Here is a 26,394-nt window from a genome sequence, read left to right on the forward strand (position 1 = left end):
TAAACTAAAATTGTGGTCTATTTTAGTTCTAAAACTAAAACTAAACTAAATTCTTCAAGTTTTGGTTCAAAAACTAGAACTAAACCAAAACCTTTAAAACTTTTAGTTCAAGAACTAGAATTAACTAAAAGGTTTCTCAAGCAATCCTACATAAAAGGGTGTTGTACACTATAACCACTTAACACTTTTCTTTGAAGATGGTGATGCCTGCAAATGCCTGCAAATGCCTGCAAATGCTACCATAAACATTGTCAGAGGAGGTTGGACATGCACACATGAGTGCATACATTTTGTATTGAAAGTTTAACCAAGTGTTCAAGAAAGTTTTCACAAATACCATTCGAGAGTGCACTTCAAGTTTAGTCTATTCAGCCGGTCAACCCCATTACTCCAGGCACGTAAATTGATCTTGAAATCTACAGGATCACGTGTGTAAGCATTCGCTGGGTGGAATCCATGTGTAATACTATAGGAACGCCATATGTACGTGTATTTAAACACAATGATTGTCGAAGAAAGCAATGTGCATGCTAACAAAGCCTCTCAGAGTATTGAAAAAGAAGAGCGGATGCCGCTAGTTTGGCCTTACAGAGAATCAAAAAGAGAATTAGAAACTCACACACCCGCCTTGCAATAAGAATTTGCTGTTCATCTTAAGAAGCACAAGGTAACATGGTGTGGATATTGCTAAACATTTCTTCTATCACTTACTCCTTGTCATATATAAGAATTACACAATTAACAGAAATAAATTTCAGAAGTGCTTGTATCGTGTCCAACCTCCTCTGAAACATTGCTATTCAGCATTAATTCTGCCTATTTAGGTTATTTAAGCTCAGTTCTATTAGAGCTTTTGTACATTTGTGCACAATGGTAAGTGGAAATAGTGCTGAACATCAAAACACCAAATCTAAAGTTTCTGTAAGTCTAGGGGGTGCTACCAAGGTTAGTATATGTGAAGATATCTAACACTAAAACTAACACTAACTAAAATGAAACTAATACTAACTAAATTACAGAAATATGGGGTACCAGAACTAATACTAACTAAAACTTTGGTGGAATTGGGATACTAGAACTAAAACTAACTAAAACTATGACAGAATTGGAGTACTAGAACTAGAACTAAACCAAAATGAATTTGCTGTACTAAAACAACACTAATTGACGGTGATTACAATTGATAAACAGGCAGATATCCAAGTTGCGACATGATCTGGGCTGTAACTTCCAAGGTGTCTCATCTACCTATCGCATTCAGTGGAAAGTTGATGAGGGAATGGGTGGACTGTATGCACTAATGGAAACTAGTGAATGGACAACTAGCTAGTGTTTACAAGTTGAGTATGGCCTACACCTACATGTGTGAAGTATTATGTGAATGTATATAAAAGTTATCTAACTCACTGTGTGAATATCTCTTAAACAGAATGTCCAATTTGATTCATTTTTAGGTGTAGACCCTTGTCATATTAGTGGTTAAGTTGTTAGCATAGTTTTATTACTTGATCAAATTCATAGCGAGTCATGCTCCATTTCTTGGAATTGTCGATAATTGGTAGTTGAAATTTACATGTAAGTCGATAATAGGTAGAGACAGTCAATAATTGATAGACGCACGCCATTCACTAAAATTACCACTATTCTCGAATACTTTTGATTGTGGGGTAGATTTTTGTAGTGTGTGTTGGGAGATAACAGATGCAGCTACATAAAAAATTTCACTGCTATACAATGTTGGATGCCAGAGTTATGGCACATTAAAGCTTAGGTGGTCGATAATCGAATGCTTATGCTACTATTCATAATTCTACTAGCAACACAGCTGATTCTGATCCAGTACAAAGTTCCTCACTGCTGGCTCCAGCCTAGAGGTAGAAACAGGTCTAGCCACTAGTGAAGGAGGTGCTGAAATTATATAGTCATTGTTGAGTTTGCAGCTGCACAACCAGTGTATTGGTTGTTCAGATGTGTAGTTCATGTCATGTTTGAGAAACTGTAGCTAATTGTTAATGTGTGCCACTAACAAAAACGAAAGTGCACTGTAAAAATTAGTAGTGAATTTCACTATTAATTTCTGCCACAATACTTACTACTGTTGTAGTGACCCTCACAACATAGTAGTGAACATTACCACATGGCACTTCAACATTAGTAGTGAACGTCATTACACAAAAATAGTGAGTATCATGGCAGACATTAGTAGTGAATTTCACAAGTTTGTTTTTACTGTGTGTGCTTATCCTATTATATGAGATCAGTTATCCTTACACCTCTATCATCTTATGAAAATGTAAATACTGTATATGATGCATTTTATATTAGAGTATTATAATACACGTATCAACCACACTATGACAAGTGAGGATCCAGCATTCCACAAATAGCTAATTTCTTTGTTAACATATTTTACTGCAGCATTAATCAAATTTTCTTCATAATTATATTTTACATATCCATTATTATAGTACATAAATTAGTGTGTAGCAAATATACAAACTGTCTACATGAAGAAATGAATGTGATAAATTTTGCCAGTATAATTATATGAAAAATGAAGAATATGTGCATGAAATGATATATACAAAAGCAAATTATCTGTACACTAGTCATTGGCAGAGCTGGAGTGGCTGGCTGGCGTGGAGGTGAGAAATAATGCTGGAGAGGCAAGTGTTGAGGATCTCTTCAGGTCTTCTATTTGAGTTTCAATAAATCTGAGCAATTTGAAACATCATGTAATAGTATGTTATCTATGAATAATATCTAAGGCAGTGGTGGGAGATCTAAGATTTCCCAAAGGGGAGGGGGGGGGGCTAAGCTAGGGGCATCTATAGTGGAGGCTAAAAAGTGTGGCAACCGGTTGATACAATTAGTAGTGCAGTGTGAGAAGAACACTCAGCATTAGGAGCATGCTTCTGGGGGCATTCCCTCATGCACTGAATAAATTTAGCTTTCTGAGATTGAATTTTACTGAACCATACTGAATAAACATTGTTATTAGTGAACCACCTCAACTAAGAGAAATCATAAATGCTGCCATATGGTTTGAGTTCAAAGTTGAAGTTCAAGGGGTATAGGAGTTGGTCTTAGTTCACTAATTTTAATGATAGATGTTCTACTACAATAGTTGACTGTTCTATTAGCAAAAGTACATAAAAACTTACAATTTTCAACTAGAGTAGGGACCATAGCACATCAATAAAAAAATACTGGAGTAGTGGCTTCAACGTTTGTCTAATTATTTAAACCTCAAGTCCATATAGGGCTGTCATACTAACGGTACCGCTCAAATATAACATCATCTTGCGTGAGTGCAAGCAATTAAAAAACAAGCTAATTAAAGGGCATGGCACCCATTTCGTTCGTGAGTATTCGTCCCAAACAAAAGAGACGACAAGTGGTACCATGTATCTGCCGCTCAGTGGCTTGTTTGAGTTGTTGCATCATAGCTGTTTATGATAAGTACTTATGCCCAACTCTTACAATATAATTATACAACCAAGTACTAAGAATAATACAAAATGTGGTTAAAATTACGTCATAAATAATAATGAATGAATAAATAAATAAATAGTGTTTGAGAAAACAAAACTACTAGGCCCAAGGCTTCGTACTCACCGGGAATAGAATCCATGTTGAACAAAGAGGCAATCGTATGATGGGCGGGAGTTTTCATGGAGGTGATAGAAACTGTACGACTATTCTATTTAACGCCGAGCAAAACAGCTAGCTCGTGATGCCCACTACAATGCAGTTAATCAACCAGGTGGATTCAAACAGCAATCAAACAGCAATTTAGACAAACGAACTACTGATCATTTGTTTTGGAATTGTTGCCAGCTGGCACACCAAGTCTCAAGTTGTCATGCCAGCTGCCAGTGGATGCGAAGTTCACCATGCCAACTGCACAAGACCAGGAAAAAGATTAATAGCGGTATGTTTGTTTGTATTATCAAGAGTTAATAATATTAATTATTTTGTACTTACACCTGGCTTGCTAGGTTGTAGCTGGTTTGGCTACCTCTAGTGTTTGTAAATGTATTGTAAAGAGCATGGTATGTTTTCTTGTATTGTACATTTTGTCTTCTCCTGGCTTTTGGGTAGCTTGGCTGTCTCCCTTTATTGGCTTGCATACAGTTTTGTGTATCACCTGCACTGTATCTCCTGTATTGTGTATCTCCTATTACTGTACCATTGCCACACCACTGTAAATGTAATTTCATATTGTAGTATATCATGTCATCATTTTAGGACATACAGTGTGTATGGCCCAGCTCATATATATGTATATATATATATAAAACATAAGATGACAGTTGCTAGTGAAATACCCTGCTTCTTATATCACTGACGTCTGCTCTTGAAAACTTCAGCAGCCATGCATACAGTGTAACCTTAATCCAGTTACCCTGATTCATCCTCATTAAACATTATAATTTTAGGACTATTTAATGGATGTATAAGCTTCATTGCTTGCTAGCAGGCACGACTCATGAGATTCAATACCATAGATATGAGAGCATGCACTTGCACCTCAACTTGTGAGAATCATGCAGGAGGAGCGGTGACAATGCATTATGTGGTCTTCCATGGTCGGGTATTCAATACAATGTAATAGTAGCAGGTCCTCACGATTGTAATTGCATATATCACTTGTGTTTACTTTATGTGCATCTTTTTCATCCACACACACTGTGCTGGTACATCCTCACATCTCCATGGTTGGATAATCACTGATTGTAATTGCATACTAATACATCCCATATTATGTGCTATTCAATTCCTCTAGAATTGTATTACTGTGCATCTTTTCTACCTGCATACACTGTGTTGGCCACACACTGTTTGTACATGCCCCATTAGTAGGTTGTCCCATTGGAGATTGTATTTGCCCCGGGCCTAGTTATTATACAACCAAGTACTAAGAATAACACAAAATGCGGTTAAAATTATGCAATAAATAAATAATGTTTGAGAAAACTACAAGGCCTAGAGACATGAACTAAGCAGGGATAGAATGAAAGCACAACCGTATAATAAGTACGCCTGTTCGTGCTGATTACTTGACCGTACGTGTAATTCTATATAATGCCCAGCACCACACCCTTGCTTAATTACAGATCGCGTGAAGGAGAACATCTGCAGAGTGATAGCAGGAGAGCCAGAGGCCACTTTACATGTAAACAACAAGATTACAAGTAAGTTTAAGTGTTTGTGTATTTTGTATGCAGGATATGCACTCCAGTGAACAACCAGCTGATGCCCAGCTGGGATACCAGCTGATTCGCTCGTAAACAACCAGCTGATGCACTCTCATAAACAACCAGGTAATGCACTCCTGAACAACAAGGTAATGAGTAATGTAATACTTGTAGTTGTATTATACATCTTCATCCTTCATCTGGCTTGCTAGTGGCTGGAATTATTTTCTACCTGGCTTAACTACTAGCTACTCTACCGTGAGTCTGTAATAAACAAGATGCATTGCTGCATATACAACAATGTGTAACTATCTCCTGTATGTTGTGTATGGCTGTATACATATTATTATAGACTGATCACTGTGCCAACTAGTGCCAATGCCACACCGCTGATATACTGGCACATCACCAGTGGCCTCTAGTTACACTGTACAATAGAGTCAGTTGTGCCATATTGGCTTGATTGGGATCATTTGCTAATTGTGCCATCACCATGTCCCTTGTTCTGCATAGCCTCACTTCACTGCTGAGTAATTTTCAGAGACACGTCACACCTACAATATAAACTTTCAATATAGCTAAATTAACTTGGTTTTGTGTCAGTTGTGTTTTAGTATTGTGGTTTTCTGATGCCAGTTAAAACTCCGTTGACTGTGTACGTATGTATATGTATCATTTCCTGCACATCTTTTCTGCACACACAGTGTTGGCCATGCATGCCCCATTAGTAGGTTGTCCCGTTGGTGATTGTACTTGGTTGTATTTGCCCCGGGCCTAGTAACATATCATAGTAGTAATAATAATAATAATAATAATAATAGGCACTTAATCTCGTGTAGGAGTATGATTTTGAACTCCGTGAAAGTCGCTATGATTTAGCGGCCTCTGGTGTAATTTGCCAGTTTTATAGCCTCCCTCAAGGCTACTACTCCCAAGAACTGCTATTGGTGTCTATAGGGACGATTTCCAAAGTGCTGGGCATTATTTGGAATTGTCTGACATGAATGTGGCAGATAAGTGTCCCAAACACAGATGGACTACATGTATATCAGAGAACAAAGAGTTACTGCGTTGCTATTAGTTGGTTATTAGTAAACAATTTATTTAGACTGAACTTTAGAGTTCTTGTGTTGTAACGCTTCAATCGACATGAGTATGCTTTGATATGCTGTAACAGCATTTCACATGCAGTGCTAACATCAACATCAGAGTTTATTTTGTACTGATTTTGCAGCCTCTTAATCAGCTTTGGGTTGCACATAGTGCCAGATTTAAGTGTATGCAGACGACTTAGCTCTGCTTGCCAATGACGGAGCTTTTGTTGCAGTCACCTTTTCCAGGGAGGTTCATCTTGAATTGCATGAATGTCAACAAACTTCACATCACACAATTCACAAACGACAACTGCTGCAGCAAACAATAAGTGATGAATATCAATTAGATTCTGAGTAGGTATGTGAGAAAGGATTGCATTAATCTCTTTGACTGCCTCTCGAAGTTTAGTCCTTGGAGTACTTCTTAATGCTGGAAAATGCCAAGTTGGCTTATCATTTAACTCTGAGGCCAAACAAACAATTCGGTCTTTCAATTGCAACTGCTCAACAGGTAAAGTTGGTGGTGACAGAGATGGTAGACCTTCTAAGGTGTCATCGGTAGGGACAGTAATACTGCTAAATTCTAAATTTTTCATCAGCTGAGCTTGGTTAGGACTTTCGCTTGAACACTCATCCACTAACCATTGTTGTGTCAATCATTTAATTTCCACAAATTCAAGATCAGTAAACACTTTACGCTTCAACACAGATGAAACCTGGCTTGCCAATTGCTGTTCTGTAAATTGGCTGTTCCCAGACTCGCCATGTCTTGCTATACATGACAACTTCCAGGCTTGCAAAAGTCTTTTCCAGTATCCACGCTTGTCAGGTTCACAATCTGATAAGCCAGCAACAGACTACCCTCCTTCCTCCTATTGAAGATACCATGGAGTTCTGGAGAAACATTTGGAGCCATCCACATGAGATTGATTCACAATATGTGACTGAGATTGAGTCAATGGTCAGAGTTTCAAACTGTATGATGAAAGCTTGTCACATTACTCCTGAGAGTATTTAGAAGTGTCATAGCTAAAACAGAGAATTGGGCTGTACCTGGTATGGATTACCTCCATGGATATTGGTTGAAGAGTTTCACTGCTTTACATTCTCGCCTATATGACTGTTTTAATGAACTTATCTCACCTACAGATACAGATATACCTCCTTGATTGTTGAAAGGCTGTACAACATTGTTATTGAAAGATAAAACCAAGGGACCTATACCTAATAATTATAGGCCAATTACCTGTTTACTAACTATGCGGAAGTTATTTTCTAGGATGGTAAGTGAGTTGCTGTATCAACATCTAAATGAATACAACCTGTTGCTTCTTGAACAGAAGGGCTGCAGAAATAGTAGAGGTGCCAAAGATCATTTACTGATTGATAAATTAGTCCTACATATTGCCAAATCCAAGCATAAAAACCTGTTCATGGCTTGGATAGATTATCGTAAAGCTTTTGATTCTATTTCATATAAATGGCTATTGCGTTGTATGTCACTGTATGGTATTCATCCTGATATTTGCCGAATGTTAACTACGTAAGTCCATGCAGTTGTGGTGTACCAGTTTGTATGTGTCAGACCAATATCTAGGAGACGTTGATATCCGCCATGGTATTTATCAGGGTGATAGTTTGTCACCATTGCTATTTGTTTTGGCTCTGATGCCAGTTTCAACTCTGTTAAATGAGACAGGGAAAGGATTTCAGATTGCTACTAGTCTACCAAAACTGTCCCATCTCCTATACCTTGATGATCTGAAACTGTATGCAAAGAGCCGGACTGAGCTAGAATTTTTTGGTGCATACGGTGAGGATATTTAGCTCATCAATTGGTATGGAGTTTGGCCTGAATAAGTGTGCACTGTATCTATTGAACATGGAAAATTTGTTCCAGGTGAAGGCATAGCCTTGCCTACTAATGAGGAAATCTCTACTTTAGATATGTCAAAAGCATACAAATACCTAGGTATTTGGGAGAGTAATGACATCAAGCATGAGTTAGTGAAATCCACTGGACCTCTACGTATAAGAAGCGTTTGAGATATCTACTTCGATCCCATATTAATGGAAGGAATTTAATCTCTGCAATCAATGTGTGGGCAATTCTGATCCTCTGATACACTGCTGGTATAGTTAATTGGACCCAAGCTGAGTTGAAATCATTAGATACATCAACCCACAAGTTGTTGACAATGCATAAGTGTTTTAGTCGAATTAATGATGTTGACAGGTTGTATGCACCTCGCTCTTTGGGGGGCGAGGGCTTCTTTCAGTTTGGGACACTGTTAGTATTGAGATAGAGGCTATTGCTAGTTATTTGTCATCGGTTGAGGAGCCATTACTGATGGCTATACAGGACTATGGAAGGTTTTCTCGTACTGATGGAGAAGAACCTTTAGTTTCTAAATCTACTCTAGAAAACAAATCATTTTAATTTGTGGAATCCAAGCCATTACATGGTCAATTTTTGAGAGATATTCAAGGAGAAATGGACATTACTTTGCAATGGTCCTGGCTAACTTCAGGATCTTTAATGCCAGACACTGAGGGGTTATATTGGCAGCACAGGATCAGGCCATTACTACAAATGCACTAAAATGTAACATCTTCCACTTACCCGTCACTTCTTCTTGTCGACTTTGTGGTCGACATGATGAAACTATTGATCATCTTACAAGTAGCTGTACAAGCATCGTCATGACGAGATAGCTAAAATGCTGCATTGGGAATTAGCCAGACTGGAAGGATTCGATGTGATATCACAATGGTGGAATCACAAGCCTCTGCCAAGTGTGTGTGGTAATGGAAATAAATTGCTGTGGGATTTTACAATTCAGACAGACCGACACCTTTCTCACAACAGGCCTGACATTGTTTATGTCAGCAGTAGTAGAAATCATGTTTATCTTATAGATGTTGCTGTTCCTGGTGATGGATGTATGGCTTCTAAGTTTCAGGAGAAGATGCAGAAGTACACAGACTTGAAATTTGAAATTAAGAAGATGTGGCAGCAACCAGTAACTGTAGTACCAATCATTCCAGGAGCATTGGGCTCCATTCCAACTTCACTTACAAACTCTTTGAAGCTGCTGGGACTATTCAAAAAGCAACTAGTATTAAGGATGCAGAAGAGCATACTGCTAAGCTCAACCCACATTCTTAGGAGACATCTGACTGATACCTGAAGTGTCAGTGACATTCAGGATTTTTCTCATACATTTGATGTATTGTGTTTATTTGTTGACAAAATAATAATAATATTGAAACAATGGACTAAGCAACCATTTTGTAAGCTATAGAACTTTATAATGTCAGTGTTACACTCCTTATGAGCTCCTGGTCATGGCAACTTTCTCAATAAAACCCGCCTAGTCTGCACAATCTCCAAATTTCTTTTTATTGTTACAACATTATCTAGTGTCCAAATAATGGGTAACCAAGTTTTTAGACCATTATAGCGAGTAGTTTTGGGAATGTAGTGTTAGACAGTAAGAAGAATAAAGATATTGATTTGTACAGCGACTATACTGAAAATAAACTACAGATGCTCAAGGGCAGCCCCAGGAATTTTGGTGACTGGTTTCCAAACTTTTGCTATACGCAATTTAAATCTAGGGGGGTATGGGGGAAAGATTTTCCAGAAAATTGTGTAATTTGAAATTGAATCTGGTAGCAGTTTAAGAATAGAATTATGTTAGGTATAATGTAGGTTGCTTAATTGTGCTTGCTTCTGGTACAGTATCAGGTGCAGACTAAAGAGTTAAGGGACAGAGCAAATTTGACATTTGAAGGATACAACAAACATGTATGTTGTTCTGGGAGTTTTGGGGCATGCTCCAGGAAGATTTTCAGATTTTAACACTCTGTTATAAGATTTAGGACTGTTTTTACTGTGTTGGTACAGGTAAATAAAGTAGTTACAGTTCTTAAAGAAATGCAAAATGTGGCTGTTCTATTATAGTGGCTGACTGCTCTATTAGGGTATTTCAATCTGAACTTTTGTACCATTGCAAATTACTGTAAAATATAATTTTGATTACCTGAATACACTTGACCAGTTTCTGGAAACCTCAGAAACCCCCATATATCTGCCCCAGGATGCTTACAATTGCAGCCATTATATTTGTTTATAGAACTCTGCGTGGGCAAGATCAAAGGAAAAGTGTACTTTAAATTTCATAAAGTACATTTTAGTGCAAACAGTGCTTTATTGACCACAAAGAGTGCTTTATTGCAATAAACAAATATAATGGTTGCAATTGTAAGCGTCTGTAGTTTATTTTCAGTATAGTCGCTGTACAAATCAATATCTTTATTCTTCTTACTGTCTAACACTACATTCCCAAAACTACTCGCTATAATGGTCTAAAAACTTGGTTACCCATTATTTGGACACTAGATAATGTTGTAACAATAAAAAGAAATTTGGAGATTGTGCGGACTAGACAGGTTTTATTGAGACAGTTGCCATGACCAGAAGCTCATAAGGAGTGTAATGAATGCTTTATTGCAATAAAGCACTCTTTGTGGTGCAATAAAGCACAGTTGCCCACGTGCCTTAAGTGCAGGTTAATATCCTGTAGAGTTCATGCCAATACGACTAATCACCCAAGCTGGTGAAGGCTGATAGCCTTGCTGCGCTGAGTGATCAATCACCCCAACCAATACGAGTTCTACCACTGGATTGCTTTGTAGACATACCTAAATGCTTTGATGATGGGTGGGAGAAGGTAACGTTGCCGTTATGTTTGTTAATGTAAACGGACAAGTCCTGGAGATATCACAGAAATACTTCACCATGTGTCACAATAGAATCGATTGTGGGTTACAGCCCAAACCTGCCAAAATACGCGATGAATGTCTATCATGCCAAACCATGGTGAACTATGTGTGAGTTACTTTGTTAAACTAGTTCGTGTGTACTCAGGCTGCTAATGGTTTGTGCAATGCGTATTAATTACGAGTCCTAGTGTATGGTGAAGCTACATGACTAGGAAGTTCCATAAATCATTTAAAGCATAGCCTTGCTCTGCTATATGAAAAATAAAGCACTCAGCGCTTGGCCTCGAAGCTAATAAAGCACTCAAAGCCTCGTGTTTTATTAGCATCTCGGCCACACACCTTATGCTTTATTTTTCATGGCTATGCTTTAACATATACTTATAGTATGCTTGTGCAAACTAGGTGGATTTTTTTTTGCTGAGACAGTCACATATATCCTGAGAGAAGGTCACTGGGTACTATAGTCAGCTAAACAACCAGGACGAAGTGTTTGACATGACGAGGTAAAAAATTAAATCTTATTTACTATCAAGCTCTGGCAATGGGTATACACAAGCTAAAAACTGGAACATACTTAACTATCTTACTGTATGATATTTGTGCAAATAATGTGGGTTTTGCTGAGATGGTCAAATTTGCAGCATAGCAATAATAATATGTAAAACGTAATAAGCTGGTACCTTTAGTGATGGACCATAAGTATGTATTTTCAAACCTCAGATCAAAGGAGCTGCCACAGGCTACATTCACTACAGCATGTAGCTGGGCTACACTCACAATGTAAACCAGTTGGCGAATTTCCGGGCTACAACTAGGCAGTGGTTATTTAGGCATTAAGCACTATACTGATAACACAAAATTACCACTCTACACAAAACAACCACTCTACAAGGAACCTTACCCGTCTAGGTCTTTACTAAACACCATAACTATGCCATAAATGATTCAATAGCACTGATTAAAACATTTTAACTCGCGTTAAACTGAAATTCTCCAGGATTTATCCATTCAACACAGCCAAGTAGTGAATGTACCAGCTGCTGACCCATAATCAAATCTTTCAGGCATGTTTATATATATCTAATCCAAAACAGCCAAGCTGTAAAACAAGGGTGCAGCCCTCAAAAAGCCATGGTGAAAAAAGATGCGAAATCCAAGCTGGCATCCAAGAAATGGCTGTGATGGTATACCCCTGTAAATGAATTTGTATTTCCTCCTCCAAGTTTCACTAGGATTCAGCAACAAATTCACCTGAATTATCGTTATTAAAATTTTTGCCATTTACCTACCATCACAGCCATTTCTTGGACACCAACTTGGATTTTTTTATAAATGTAACTATTCAACTTGTTACAATTTTGGACAGTTAATCCTTATACAAATTAAATTACTGTGTAACTAATTATATTACTGTAGTTACTTTACAGGTGAGTTTGTAGCTAAATGCCCTACTAGGTAACTTGTTTGAAGCTGAATTCTCTACCAGTGACTAGCTTATAGCTGAACTTTCTATAGGGCAATTTGTTTGTAGCTAAACTATCCACAAGGTGATTGGTTGGTAGTTGAAATATCTACACGGTGATCAGTTTGTAACTGAACTCTCTCTACAGGGTGGCTTGTTTGCAGTTGAACTATCTACTGTGTGACTTGTTCATAGTCGACCCTCTAGAGTGTGACTTTTTTTTTTTTTTTTTTTGTAGTTAAGTTCTCTACAGTTTGTAGCTGAACTCCACACGTGACATGTTTTTGGATGGCTTACTTGCAGCTAAACTTTCTACTCGGAGATTTGCTTGTAGCTAAACTTTCTAGAGCATGATTCGCTTGTAGCTGAATTCTCCACATGGTGATTTGTGTTTGTAGCTGAACACTCACTACACATGGTGATTTGTTTGTACATTATCACCCCAGTGATCCCTTATTGTTTCATGGCTTTTTTGGCGATCCCTATTCCCTCTTTTAAAATTTTCAATCTTTTATTTATCTAGTTTATGTACTTTCACTAATCCAGTAATGGATTTTTTTATTGATAATATTGTGAATAGTGTAATTTTGCACTCTGCATAGTATAATACTATCAATTGACATTTCAGTATGCATATGAAACTGATCAAATTGCAATGTGCATACATAGTGCCTCCTAACATGAGCCAGAATTTACATTACTAGTGCCGGTGTCCTTTACCATTTAATCCCTTAAGCCCGAGTCCTAGTGTATGGTGAAGCTACATGACTAGGAAGTTCCATAAATCATTTAAAGCATAGCCTTGCTCTGATATATGAAAACAGCACTTGGCCTCGACATCCGGTGTCCTTTACCTGTAGTTTTCAAATTTAGTGCAAGGGTCATTGTTATTGTTATCAGATATACATACACCTGACTGCATTATTAGAGTATTTATACATGACTGCTCTATTAGAGTAGATAACCTGCCCACGTTGGAGCAAAAAACCACCCTTCAACAAAGTGATCAGCACAGATTAAGCTTCTTGGAGTTTAATAAGAACAGATTCATTAGCAACAAGCAGCACACACCCGAAAACATAACTCAGAGCATGATCTTGTATGGCTTTGATTTGCAAACGTAAAGGCATTTTGACAAGAAGAAACAGCCCGGTTTTGAATGTTTCCATCCAAAAATGAAATTAACAATGTGTCATGGACATGCACAATAGCAAGCCTCACTACCTTTTATCCCAGGACTGTCCACCTAAATTTTGCTATGCCTGTAAAGCAAAATAATAATATGAATACTAATAATAAGAACAAAAACAGATTTCAGTTGTGTCTGAAATACACATATTGTTTCCTTTTCACTTGATACTTACTAGTGGATCTATACTCATTGCATAGAACCACCAGAGGCGAAGGATGCTTTTCAAGGTGGTTTTTAGGTGTGTGTGCTATAGGTTTTTGCAAAAAAACATGGGCGATTCCTATTATAAACCCACTATCGTAGTCCATGATAATACATACATCCAGTGGTTGCACTCATATTGACTTAGGTGATTAGCCTGCTACAGATCGAAGGTGCTACATGTTAGATGTAACATGGGGCAAGGCTACCAACTACCGGCACACATTTCCATAGTGCATGCATGTAAGGAGTAATATCAGCAGTTCTTTTCTACCTAGTATCACAGAAATGATCAACAGAAATGATCAACACAAAGTGTCTATGTCCATTTCAAGGTCTGTAGTGATGGTCATATCCCTCAGTGTACATTGTACTAATAGGTAAAACAACAAGGATGCAAAAGAGAGGGTGGCCTAAAGAAAATCCAGGATAAAATAAATTTTCAAGGTGGCAACCAAGAAATATGTGCTATACTATACAGTATATATTGTAGCATTCACAATCACATACTTTGAAGATTTACTGGAAGCTGCCAGTGTTCCAGCATTTTCATTTATCTGTTTAGTTAACTGTTCCATTTCATTCCTATAACAGATATAACACAAATAACTCGATCCAAAATGGCTTTTTGGATCAGCTTACTTTAAGCTGAAGAGACAACTCTGTAGTCCACCTAAAGTCCTGCATCAATAGAAATGACAAACCTAACATCAGGTAAATATAAAGAAGCATTGGCATTAATTTTTTATAAGAAGATATTCATGTGGGGAAGCACTCTCCAAGAGGTCACCTTAATTGTACAACATTGGTACATTTAAAATCCTTAAATCCCATAATCTAGAAAACTGGTTAACAAATATGCGTGCCTTGCACAAAGCACTGTAACTTTCATCCTATGGCTATGTAATTTACGTCATTCTACTTGTGACGTAACAAAGATTAAAATGATATCTAGGGTTTTAAACAGCAAGACCAAAACTAGCTGTGTAAGTAACTTTTCGGTAAGGAAACAAGCAAAATCCTTACATATCTTTAAAAAATGATCCTTAACTCAACGGTGGTTGATCCTATCACTTTACAACAAGTTTCGTTCGATTCACCATCAAATTTTCCATCAGGCCAGATATGACTCAAGTGAGTAAATCCACAATTGAAATTGACTAGAATTTTGAAATACAGAGACATAACTCACTATTCACAACAAGAAAGCCGCTGTAGTGTTCATTTAACCTTCTCCAAGTATCCCAGTGAATAGGCTTTTAATCAATGTGTTGTTGGCTATAAGAAATAAGTTACCCCACCTAGTGTCACCATGCGTGCCCATATTGTGTAAACACGCATTTCCCAAAAGTTCTTTGCGGGCTTAAGGGATTAAGGAGCTAGGACATACATAGCGATGTACAGACATGCTTGGTATTGCATGGGTAAAACTCTGCATATCTGTGTCTTACAGCAGTATAACACCCAACCAATATTTAACAGTGGAAGCATTTGGCAGCTGTGGAGAAGGTGGGGTCAGATTTCATTCCATTAGTTGTGGAAACATTTGGAGTTTGGACACCTTTTGCTCTAAAAACTTTACAGAATATACCTGACCGTACCATTCCTCGCAGCGGTGTCCCTCGGAAAGTTGCTAGAAAGAACTTGCTACAACAACTGTCTGTGCAACTGTGGTCCAACAATGCTAAGATGATCTTGAGGTATTGGGCCCTTCAGGGCTCGGATGATGATGACAATCCCCCCTTCCCCTAGTAATAGTTTTCCCCCTGTAGCTAGCTGTAGTTTATGTAGTTGCAATATTGTTTGTAATTGTAATAGTTATTTATATATGTATGTGTGTCACGCTACAACTTGTACTGGACATCTGTTCTATATTTAACAGTCATCAAGCTACATATACTTAAGAGAAAATCCCTACTAGAGCTATTAATTTACAATTACTTGTTTTTGGCTCCAAGTTGATACTGTAGAGCAGAGATCTCCCCAGACTTCTTCAGTTCAGCCACTTCTTGACCTCTTTTTCTGGCTCGCTCAATATGTGTGCTCATCTCTGTCACATGCTTTTTATAGAGAGTCCGGTAATTGTGGAGCTGGGTCAGTGTCTGCGAACCACTCTGCCTATAAGATCATATGTAGTAAAACACATCATGAAACAAGTTTGGGCTATAGAAAAAGAATTCTTACACATGTCATAATTACTGGGAACATGTTGAATATCCCAAACAATAGATTATCAATGCAAAAACAGTCAAATTATATGTGACTGGATCTGCGAAAATCCATCACAATTGCGCATTTTTCAAATTCCTGTTTATTAAATGTTTATAATCTACTTAGCCAAGTGTACCCTCTGGCAAAGTTTCAGCCTCACATGCTAATAACATTAGGAGTTACAGCCCTACAAAGTAGTAACAACAGAAAAAATCGATTTGTACAGCAAGTATAGGGAAAATAAATTACAGACGTCTACAAAAACGGTTGTAACTTACCAACAAATTGAGGTACGGAGCTACAATTTTCACCATGGTGTTTGCCATGAACAGAGGAATCAATTACTGGGTAAGTTTTTCCTTATTCACCCTTCTTCACTGCATACAAAGGCGAAATTCGTGAAGAAAAATCAATCGCGTAAAATCACTTTGACATGATGTAAACAAATGCTCATAACTTCCGTATCCTTGGGTCTACTGCAACAAAACAAAGATTTTCCAACTCCTCTTGAGCAGGCAAATAAGATGATATCCAGGGTTTATTGTTAGTCCCTTCCTTCACTAAGACAGAGGCGTTCAAAAAATTTACGGATTTTTTCAATAATATGCAAGTATTTCACCCAATGTATTCAATGCTTTATACTGTAAATGTAGGCTTGCACGATTGTGTTGGGTTTTCGCAGATCTGGTCACATATGAAAAGGGTGCGGCCTTCAAAAGCCTGGGTAAATAAATATACAAGTTGTGAAATCAAAGATGGCAGTAATGAAACAACTGCAGTGATGTTGATGACATTGCACAAAGCCATTATTAAAATTTAAATATCTTCACGTCTGACACTGTTGATTTTTCACCCAGGTTACACCCTTTTTATACAGCTTGACTGTTTATGACTTCTTTTTGTATTTTAAATATTGCAAAGCCAACCATAAACTGGCTTGCTTTTACACAAAAAATATCTTATCCATAGATACAATGGCAATCATATAAAACAAACTAGTGCTCTACCAATGCAGAAAATACCTACTGATCTGATACCAAAGCCAAAGGATTTATGTAAAGCACTAATATAGATATTTTTTTGTGCTTGTTTGTTCTATATAAAGTACTTTAGTGCCTCTATGTACATATGCAATAGTTTTTTAGTGAGAAGGGAGCACAGAGCTACATATGTGAAAACTGTGTTTTCTTTCTTCCTGTAAATATATACTCAGTGTGGTGCGCTGGCTTTCTTAGACTAATGACACACTACCGTGTGTCTTGATATGCATACTCTATTCATCAAATGGAAAATGATCATCAAGTTGCCTTGAATAGTTGTATGCTCGAGAATTTTTAATAATGAACAACTATAGCAAATCCTGTACAAAAGTAGTACAGGTTAGCAAATGTGGCTCGAGGATATCATTACTCTTTCCAGTTTCTCTACTTTACAGGGAGAGGAATGTATCGCTGTGAAAGAAGTATTCATGTGAGCTGTAGTAGTGTGCGATATAGGATACTTTCCTATCACAATTAGTGCACACAACATATCATGATACAATATCAGGAGCTCATCGAATCCTATGGACAACGGAGCGTGTAACTCCGTACACTACCAGTACTACGGGCGAAATTCAAACATGGCGTCCACTGTTACTAGGTATATAATTGGTTACATCATTCTACACGCAACAGGGATACACTGAATGGGCTGCTACTCCATCGTCTTATGCAAAGCTGCTTCGATAGGAAGATCATTGAGTCGAAGGTAGAGCTTGGAATGTTCAAAAGGAATAATAGCCCATTTTCACACAAGGGCTAAGGAATGTGGTGGTAATAATTGCGATTGTGCAATATCCGGTGTCCTTTAAAATGTATTGAAGCCTATGGGGGTGAGGTAAGAAATCTTCACGGGGACCTAAACTATACCGTGTATTTTTATATGAGAATGAAATTGTAATCTTCAGGTTGTTAGTGTTACGATGGTATATAGTTTGTGAAGATTCGCTGTGTTGTAAAGCAGAAAGAAGCGACTTTAGCATGGCAGAAGACTCTAGTGACTTTGTTTTCAGCATCTAAAAAGTACTTAGTGAGATAAACTTTGTTACTACGTTTCCACAAGGCTGGGAACAATGTTATGTGAAATTTTATCGCAGAAACAGGCGATCTTTCATCACTGTGATTCTATCAATACTAGGCAATTATTTCACCCGTTACAGTAGGTTTTGTGGCCATGTTTTGTTGCCTAACAATCCTCTATACTCATAAGAGTAAAAATACCTCACTTTAGGAAAGATGCAGCCTTTAAAACTTAAGATATCACTACCATTTGACACAAGATCACTGATTTCTCGATCACAACACAGCGTATCTTTCCAATTTTCATGTCATTGTTGTAGTATAGTGGCTGCTATAAAAGTACATTCTTATAATAAGAATAAACGGAATGGTTTGGGCTCCCGTGAAGTGTAAAAATCTGAGTCCCATAGGTTTCAATGCATTTTAAGGCCTCCCAAGGACACCAGATGTTGCGCAACGTGTAATAAATTAGTATTCATTACCATACTGTGAATACTTTAGCTTGCATGGAAATGGACTATTATGGATGATTTCACGTGATTAGTGACTGTAGAAAGATTATCCTGCTAAGCCTGTGCTACCATTCCTTCGTTGTGCCATTGAACTCCGTTTCCATAACTTTGCTTCAATGCAGCGGAACGTGACATACTCGAGCATGCGCCTCCGCATAATATCCTAATTAGGAAGTTTTAAAAGCTATTTATTATAGTACGTTTGAATTTCACTGTTTATGGAGTTACATGCTCCCTTGTCCATAGGATTTGATACGCTCCTGACGATATACACCCCTGTATATCACAATATACAACTCATCATTTAGCTTGTGTATTTACACTGATGGCACTTGTAGCACTGATGTACTAGAAGTACAATACAGCATGGTACATAACTAGCATACAATATTGCAAGCTCTTTTATCAAAAAAAGTACAGTGTACATCTTGGGTACATTTTTGTCTAATTATAGCTAAAATCTATACCTAAGCTTATATCACAATATAAAGATTCTGTATCATATCACAATATAGAAAATTTTATCACAATATATCGATATATATCACACATCACCAGTGAGTTGCTGTGATGCAGTTTTTTACACATACAGTACATTCATTCCCCATTGTAATCAGAGTTCAAGTAGCCATTAGCTAAATATACATACAGCCTTAAGCATGGAGTACAGTAGTACAAAGTGGTTGTAGCATGAACCATGCAAAAATTGCAACTTTTGGTTTTTAAAGCATGATTACCACAGGAACATACCCAGGGATTTCAGGATGCCCCTTTGGAGTTTACACACTACTGAGACATTGAAACTTCAGGTTTCCAGAAACTATGAAACAGGATACAATGCAAACCTTAAGTGATAGATTCTGCAACACTTATAGCATTGTTCTGAACAATAAAGTTGGTGAAAAGATTGAGATTCTCTAATAAAGCAGCTAGGCAATACCAGACATCAGCAGGAAATACTTTTCTAATATAACAGTCTTAGCTGTAGTGGAAACCATTTTTTTAAATTTCTACATACACCCCTGTTACTAGCAACTATATGTAACTAGTTACTTGTGTTACTTTTGGACAATTGTTCCTACAGGCTACTAAATATGGAAACAAAGTTGATTAAGAGAAACATCATAAGCACAAAAGTGACAAAATGTTTGACCTCATGACCTTAGTTAACTATAACTTGATGGTTGGATAGTGTCTCATTGTCTATGGAATTGTGTTTCCCAGTCCAAAGGATTTGATTTGCTAGGATTGCAAGGGGGAATAATAAAGTATAATTTTCTATTCAAGAAACACTTGTATGTGCATCTTTTAACTACCAACCTTAAATTATCATTCAACTTTTCCACAGTCTCCAACTGTGATTTGAGTGCCTCAGCTTCTTGTTTCAAACTGTCTTCTTCAATTTTGCTAACATCAATACTACAAAAAAACATGCATGGATTATATTAAATTTATAAATTGAAAAATGGATATTTATATCCATTTATTTCTTTACACAGTAAAGAGGAATGCGAAATCTTTACAATATAGGAAGTCACCAGAAACGTGACCTATCAACGTTGTGGTGACACATTTCAAAGTTAATGGATCACGTTTTTTGGTTGGCGCTTTACGATTGTGTTGCAAACATTCCGCAAACCTCTGTAGCCACATGCAAAGATAGACACAGATAGAGAGATGTACTAGTCACTAGCAAATTACCTAGTAGGTTTGTTTGAAGGACCATCTGTACTATCATCTCCATTTCTGCTGCTGTCATCTTCAGAATGACTTGCGATGTTCATATTCAGATCTCCTCTCAGAGATTCCTGGTTGGAAAATGATTTGTCCAATGCTTGTCGTATGCTGTCCAGTTCCATAGCTTGTCGCTCCTCCACCATCCTGCTGCGCTCCTTCAGCTTCCTTGCTTCTTCTTTGATTTCTGCCTGCTGCAGACGTGCAATGGAAAGCTCTTTGTTAAGGATTTCAAGTTGTTTGTCTCTTTCAGCTAGTACCTTTTGAGCTGTATCCAAACTAGATCTCTCAACAGATATCTGTGATCTCAAAGAAGCTAGTTCACTGTCTGAGTGGTGCCTAGATTCTGTCACTTGTGTGCACCTTTTCTTTAATTCCTTCAGTTTTGAGTTGCTCTCGTCTAATTGTGTTCTTACAGTATTCAATTCAGACTCTTTTCGTTGTACATCCTTTTGCAGAAGCTGCCCACGCTTCTTTTCCACCAAGTGTCGTTGCTGAGATGATTGTAGCTCAACCTTGAGGGAACCTAGCTGTTTTTCCAAGGAGGAGATGCGATTAGTAAATGCTTGGTCTTCTGCTTCCTTTTCAGCAAGAACTATTTTTGTTTGTGCAGAAAGTTTCACAAGGGAAGACTCTCTTTCAGCCAACGTAGCCTCAAGAACCCCGGCATGATTTCTGATACATGTTTGAGTAGTATTTATACCAGCCAGCTTGCCTCGGTGTCTTTCTAGCTCTAGTATCAGTTCCTTCACTTGTACCTCCAGCTTCCGTTCTTTCTCTTCACATGCTCTCCTGATAGTTGACACTTCCACTTTTAAAGTGGCCTCAGCCTTTTCAGCTTTGGCAGCTTCTTGCTGCAGGTGGGCAGCAAGCATTTGCTTTTCCCGCTGAAGAGCATCTCTTTGGCTTACTAGAGTTCGTACTATTTCATGTTGGTCTGCCATGTTAGTGCCCAAAACTTTTTGACTGCTTCTGACGCTGTTTAACTCTTCATTCAACTGTGACACAACATTTTCTAGTTGGTGAATTTGAGCTTCTTTCTCCTTAATTTGTGCTTCTTTGTTGTCTAGTTCCTTTCTTAACTGTTTCTCTCCTCTAGAAATATCTTTCTTTATTAATTTTAAATCTGATTCAAGTGTTTTTATGGTTGCCTGCAATTTTAAATTTTCGTGTTGGTAGTTAACTTTGGATGAGTTCAACTCGGTCTGTAGTTGAGATTTGTCTTGCAATAACTGATGAAATTCTGTGGCGTTTGCCTGAGACAATGACTCAAGTTGGCCTTCAAGTTTTACCTTTTGCTGCTCTGCTTTCAATAAAGAAGCCTTAAGCTCTTTAAGTTCAGCTTCGTTAATGGCCAATTTGTTTTCAAGCAGTTGATTTGTGGAATTTAATTGGGACAAAGCACTGTCTCTTTCTGAAACTGACTCTTGAAGCTTTACCCCAGATTTTGTAAACTCCTCATACAGTGCTTGTAGTGACTGCATTTGCTTGGTAAGATCCTTCACCTGCATTTCCATAGACTGCAGCTGAATGGACTTGGACAATAGCAACTCTTCTTTCTGTGCTAGCTGCATTCTCATTTGCTGTGTGTCGCTAGAGAGGGTTGACTGGACAGACGAAAGGGATGCCATTTTCTTGTCCTTCTCAGAGCTTTCGTATTGCCTCTTCCTACACTCTTCCTCCAATGTCATCAGCTGGTCCTTAAGCTCTACTACTTCATTCCCAAGTTTCTGCAAATTTTCCTGTCCATTTTCAAGCTCCTTTTCAAGAAGACCATTAGCATCACTAAGAGCTGCAATTGTGCTGTCCTTTGACTTTAGTGACCTCTCCAAAGTTGTCACTTTTCCTTGCAGGACTGTTTTTGCTTGGTCCCACTCTTTGAGAGCCGAATTGCTGGCCATAATACATGCATCAGAATCAGCAACATGTAACTTTAAACTAGCCTTCTCCTGTTTCAGGACTTCTACAGTGGCTTCCAAACTTTTCTGCTTCTCAATAGCTTCCTGTAATTCCAATTCTGCTGTGGCAAGATTATTACTAAGTTCTACAATTTTGACAATAAGGTCTTCACATTCACGTGTCTTTATCTCCATCTGGCCCTCTAATTGGCTCCGTCTGGTGGCTAACATTTCGTAAGAGTCTTCCTGTGATTGCACATTAGCTTGTATTTCTTCTAATTCACTAACTAGTCGTGCTTTGTCCCTAAAGATGCCTTGCTGCATTTCAGAAACTTGCTGTTGATAAAACACCTTTTCCTTTTTAAGCTGTTCAACCTGCACTGACTGGGCAATGTTAGTGGCTTTAGACTCTCTAAGATCCTCTTGAAAGCCAACTCTGGCCTGGATGGCCTCTTGTAGCTGTTTGTGAAGCCATCTTTTAGATTCTTCTAAAGTTTCCAGGGAGTTTTGAAGAGTGGAAACTTGAAGTTGTAGTTGGCTTGATTCTTCTTTTTTATGACCTAACTCAAAACTAGTTGTGGATAACTTTTCATGGAGCTCTTCAATGGCTGATTCTCTCTGCTGTATTGTTTGCCTACTCAATAATAAGTCATTTTTCATTTGTTCACTATGCAATTGTTCTTTTCCAAGACTTTCTTGTAGGTTATCTACATTAGCCAACTCTTTATCAAGACGATCTAAAACAAGCTGCAACTCATTCTTTAAAGATGAAAGGGCTTCTTCGTTATGTTCTTTCACTTTCAGAGCAATACCAGGAATTTGAATTGATATCAATTCAGCTTCAGTTCTTGCTAACTTAGCTTGAAGTTCTGCCCTGTCCGTTAAGACAGACTGACATTCGCTCACCACTGCTTCCAGCTCTCCTTCTAACCTAGCTTTACTCTTTAGTGCCTCCTGAAGCTGCTGGTCTAAATCATCACTGTTTAGTGCTATCTCAAGTTGACTATCAGAAAATTCCTTTGCAAGTTGTTGTCTATTGCTGTAAATGGGTTGCCATTGGCTTGTGGTATGAACTGTTGATGACATGTTCATTGTTGATGATGATGGCTTGGCCACTGGTTGATCAACAGGTTTGCTGCTACTACTTGTAGTCAGAACACCATCACTTCTTGTACTCTGCAAAAGATAATGGGGAAGTCCAGTAGTACAAGTTGATGGTGAATTAAATGGTCTATCTAGTATGCCATCCTGTGTATCAAGACGCATAGAATAATTCTGATAATCATTAGTACTATTTTCACTGGGTACATTTGGTAGTAAATGTGTTGGAACACTTAGAACAGTGTCATTATTAGCCTCTGAGAGTACAGGAGAAGTCTTTCCACTATCATCACTATCACTTGACATTACGTTCTCCTCTTCAACTGACCCAACAGACACCTGTGGAGAGTATACCAAAGGAGGTACCCTACCAACTTCCCTTACAGGGGCAGTGGTGGTATATAGTGAGCTGGCTACATGTGACTGGGTCACTTGTTCATCTGTTTTGTCATTCTCAATAGAATAACTGCTAGTAGGGGACCTCATCGTAGCTAATGGACTAGAAAATGAAGTGGATATAGCTGATTTGTCTCCTGTTGCAACAGTATGGAAAGGTGAAGATGTATTGTGATTAAACAACTGTGCAGGGTTACTGTTTGCAGCGGACTGTTTCCCTAGAACTGCCACTGGTTTGGCATAGCCTGGAACTGGCAGAGGGGTATGAAACTGAGCTGATGACGGTCTTGGTCTCAAGTCATCATGGGCTCCTCTGGTAGCATTTGTTGGTGTATGTGTTAGTCTTGATGCAGTCACACTACTGGGTCGACCATCAAGAAAAGCAGGGTTGCTGGTTGACTGAAACGATGCTATTTCCTGTTCACTTGTGCTTGAGTCCATAGTGTGTAGATAGTCCATGACCTTCTGATGAACTGGCGACGTTATCATTTGAGGTGGGAACACTGGGTTACCAGTCAGTGGATCTTTGACACCGCTACGAGTAAATGAATCAAACGATTCCGATCTTTCTACCGTGTGTGGCCTAGCAGGTAGCGAGTTCTCTGAGTATAATTCTAGTATCAGTGATTTAAGCTTTGAGTCCAGCGTCTGTGAACCTGTCGCTGATAATACACTACTCCCCGGGGACAACGGAGTTTGGTCGTTCTCCCCAATGTCCGAAAAAGCGGTCGGCAGGAAATTCGTTGGCGCCGAGTTTGAATCGTGCGTAACTTGTTCTCGTAACCTCTCCCAGAGATATTCCATCTGCTATGTATTACCTTTTACGAGAATAGGTAACTTTCTTCATTACAGTTCCTCATCACCCCAAGTACCTGGTCGGTCACCAGTCACTCTAAATAGTACCCATCATTGATCAGCGCATCCCATTTCCAAGCGCATCAAATTGCACCATTACATTCATTTATATTCATGCATTACATTCATTTACATTCATGCATTACATTCATTTACATTCATGTCACGTATAAACGAAAAACGTTAGCAAAACTTTATAAGAAAACAGCAGCAGTTGATGGATATCAAACCTTCACCTTTGGACCTGGATACACCTGAAGAATTTCAAGTAACACACATTTACAACAGTAAATCATTTTGTTCACCTGTGGTATACACAAGAATCCAGGAGGACTGTTCCCTTGCCTCAAATGAACCCTACAACAACCACAAGATCGGATAACTAACTTAATAACCAAACCACAATTACTACACATAACTTTTAATAGATACATACAATATAGAAAATAAGAAAGTTTTTGACTAGAGCAAACTCTGATGGAGTTGTCACCATTATTGATGCAGCATTATTACTACGTTGAACATTAATTACAACCTTCTGAAAATGGGTGGCCCTACTACTGCTTCATATCCTGGGACCCATCCACTGAACGTGCACAAGATTCCCAAGCACCCAGGGTCTCGACACACAGAGGGGAGTAGTAAAAATATGGAGTCAAAGAAGAATATTTCCGAACCTTAGCTGCCTCTGCAGAGTTTGCCACCATTTGGGAAGTAGACAAATTAGACGGGGCAAGGGTGTCTGAACCGGTAAAATCCAAGAGCAAGGCCCTGCCACCTATGGCTAGGAATCAATGTCATAAAGCAGTCCATCCCAACCATTATGAAGATGTCTCAGCTCCTCAGGGGGAATAGGATACTCCACAGACCACTGGCCGAGAGCCTTGTGGAGGACAGAAGAGTCAACAGTTAAACCTGAAGGAGACAAGATAGAAGAAACTACACATCACTACACTGTGTGGATGAAGGTGCATATAGTGACATGACATCACCGGATATACAGTAGTGTGGCTCCATCACGTATCAAAACCCCATGACATGAGATTATGCAACCAAGCATTGTTCCAGGTACCAGTGCTGACTGCTAGGAAAGGAGGGAATTGTACTGAATAGGTTTTAAAGGCCCTTGTACACACTGGTAATCCATCCTGTAGAATATTAGGGGTGCCAATGCTGACGTGTAACATTTCTTTGAGGTCACGAGTTGAATGACACATAACCAAACCTCCTCTGGTAGGGGAACACCTCACCATAAGACCAATATACAGTACTTCTATGCAACATAAGCTAAAAAAATGCTTTGGAGCACATTTCACACACTAACAACCATCCAACACTGGTAGTATATACTTTGGATAGTTACCATATCACAAACAGTAAAAGTACCACTGTTGGGCATCACAACACCAGTGATATACAACTAGTATACTCACATGTTTTCATCACTGTTTCCAACATTACATTTGTAGTAATAATTGCAGTCTCTACCCTACAAGGTGAAAAGAAGTAAGCATACCGGCAAGTACTTCATGAAAACTACCATACTTATACACTAGGCATTTAGCATTAAGAAGCATTACAGTTTGTAAAGTTTCTATGCAAACCATACTCACACATCACATTTGAGTAATAGTATTAGAGCAAGTGTGACTCATGGACCATCAGTCATCACATTTTACTGCAAGTACT

General features: G+C 38.3%; 1 protein-coding gene across 1 annotated transcript; it reads right to left on the minus strand.

Moving 5' to 3' along the window:
* Positions 1–2,407: 2,407 nt before the first annotated feature.
* Positions 2,408–26,132, minus strand: LOC136243199 (golgin subfamily A member 3-like). The gene is made up of 8 exons (XM_066034718.1): positions 25,383–26,132; positions 25,011–25,062; positions 20,423–24,959; positions 20,042–20,140; positions 15,880–16,056; positions 14,581–14,619; positions 14,449–14,523; positions 2,408–2,714 (listed from the first exon to the last, which is right to left on the minus strand). The coding sequence occupies exons 3-8, from the start codon at positions 24,652–24,654 to the stop codon at positions 2,606–2,608; spliced, it is 4,731 nt and encodes a 1,576-aa protein (XP_065890790.1). The 5' UTR covers positions 24,655–24,959; positions 25,011–25,062; positions 25,383–26,132; the 3' UTR covers positions 2,408–2,605.
* Positions 26,133–26,394: the final 262 nt, after the last annotated feature.

The sequence above is a fragment of the Dysidea avara genome, chromosome 13, assembly GCF_963678975.1.
Source record: "Dysidea avara chromosome 13, odDysAvar1.4, whole genome shotgun sequence".
In the NCBI taxonomy this organism is placed as follows: Eukaryota; Metazoa; Porifera; class Demospongiae; order Dictyoceratida; family Dysideidae; genus Dysidea; species Dysidea avara.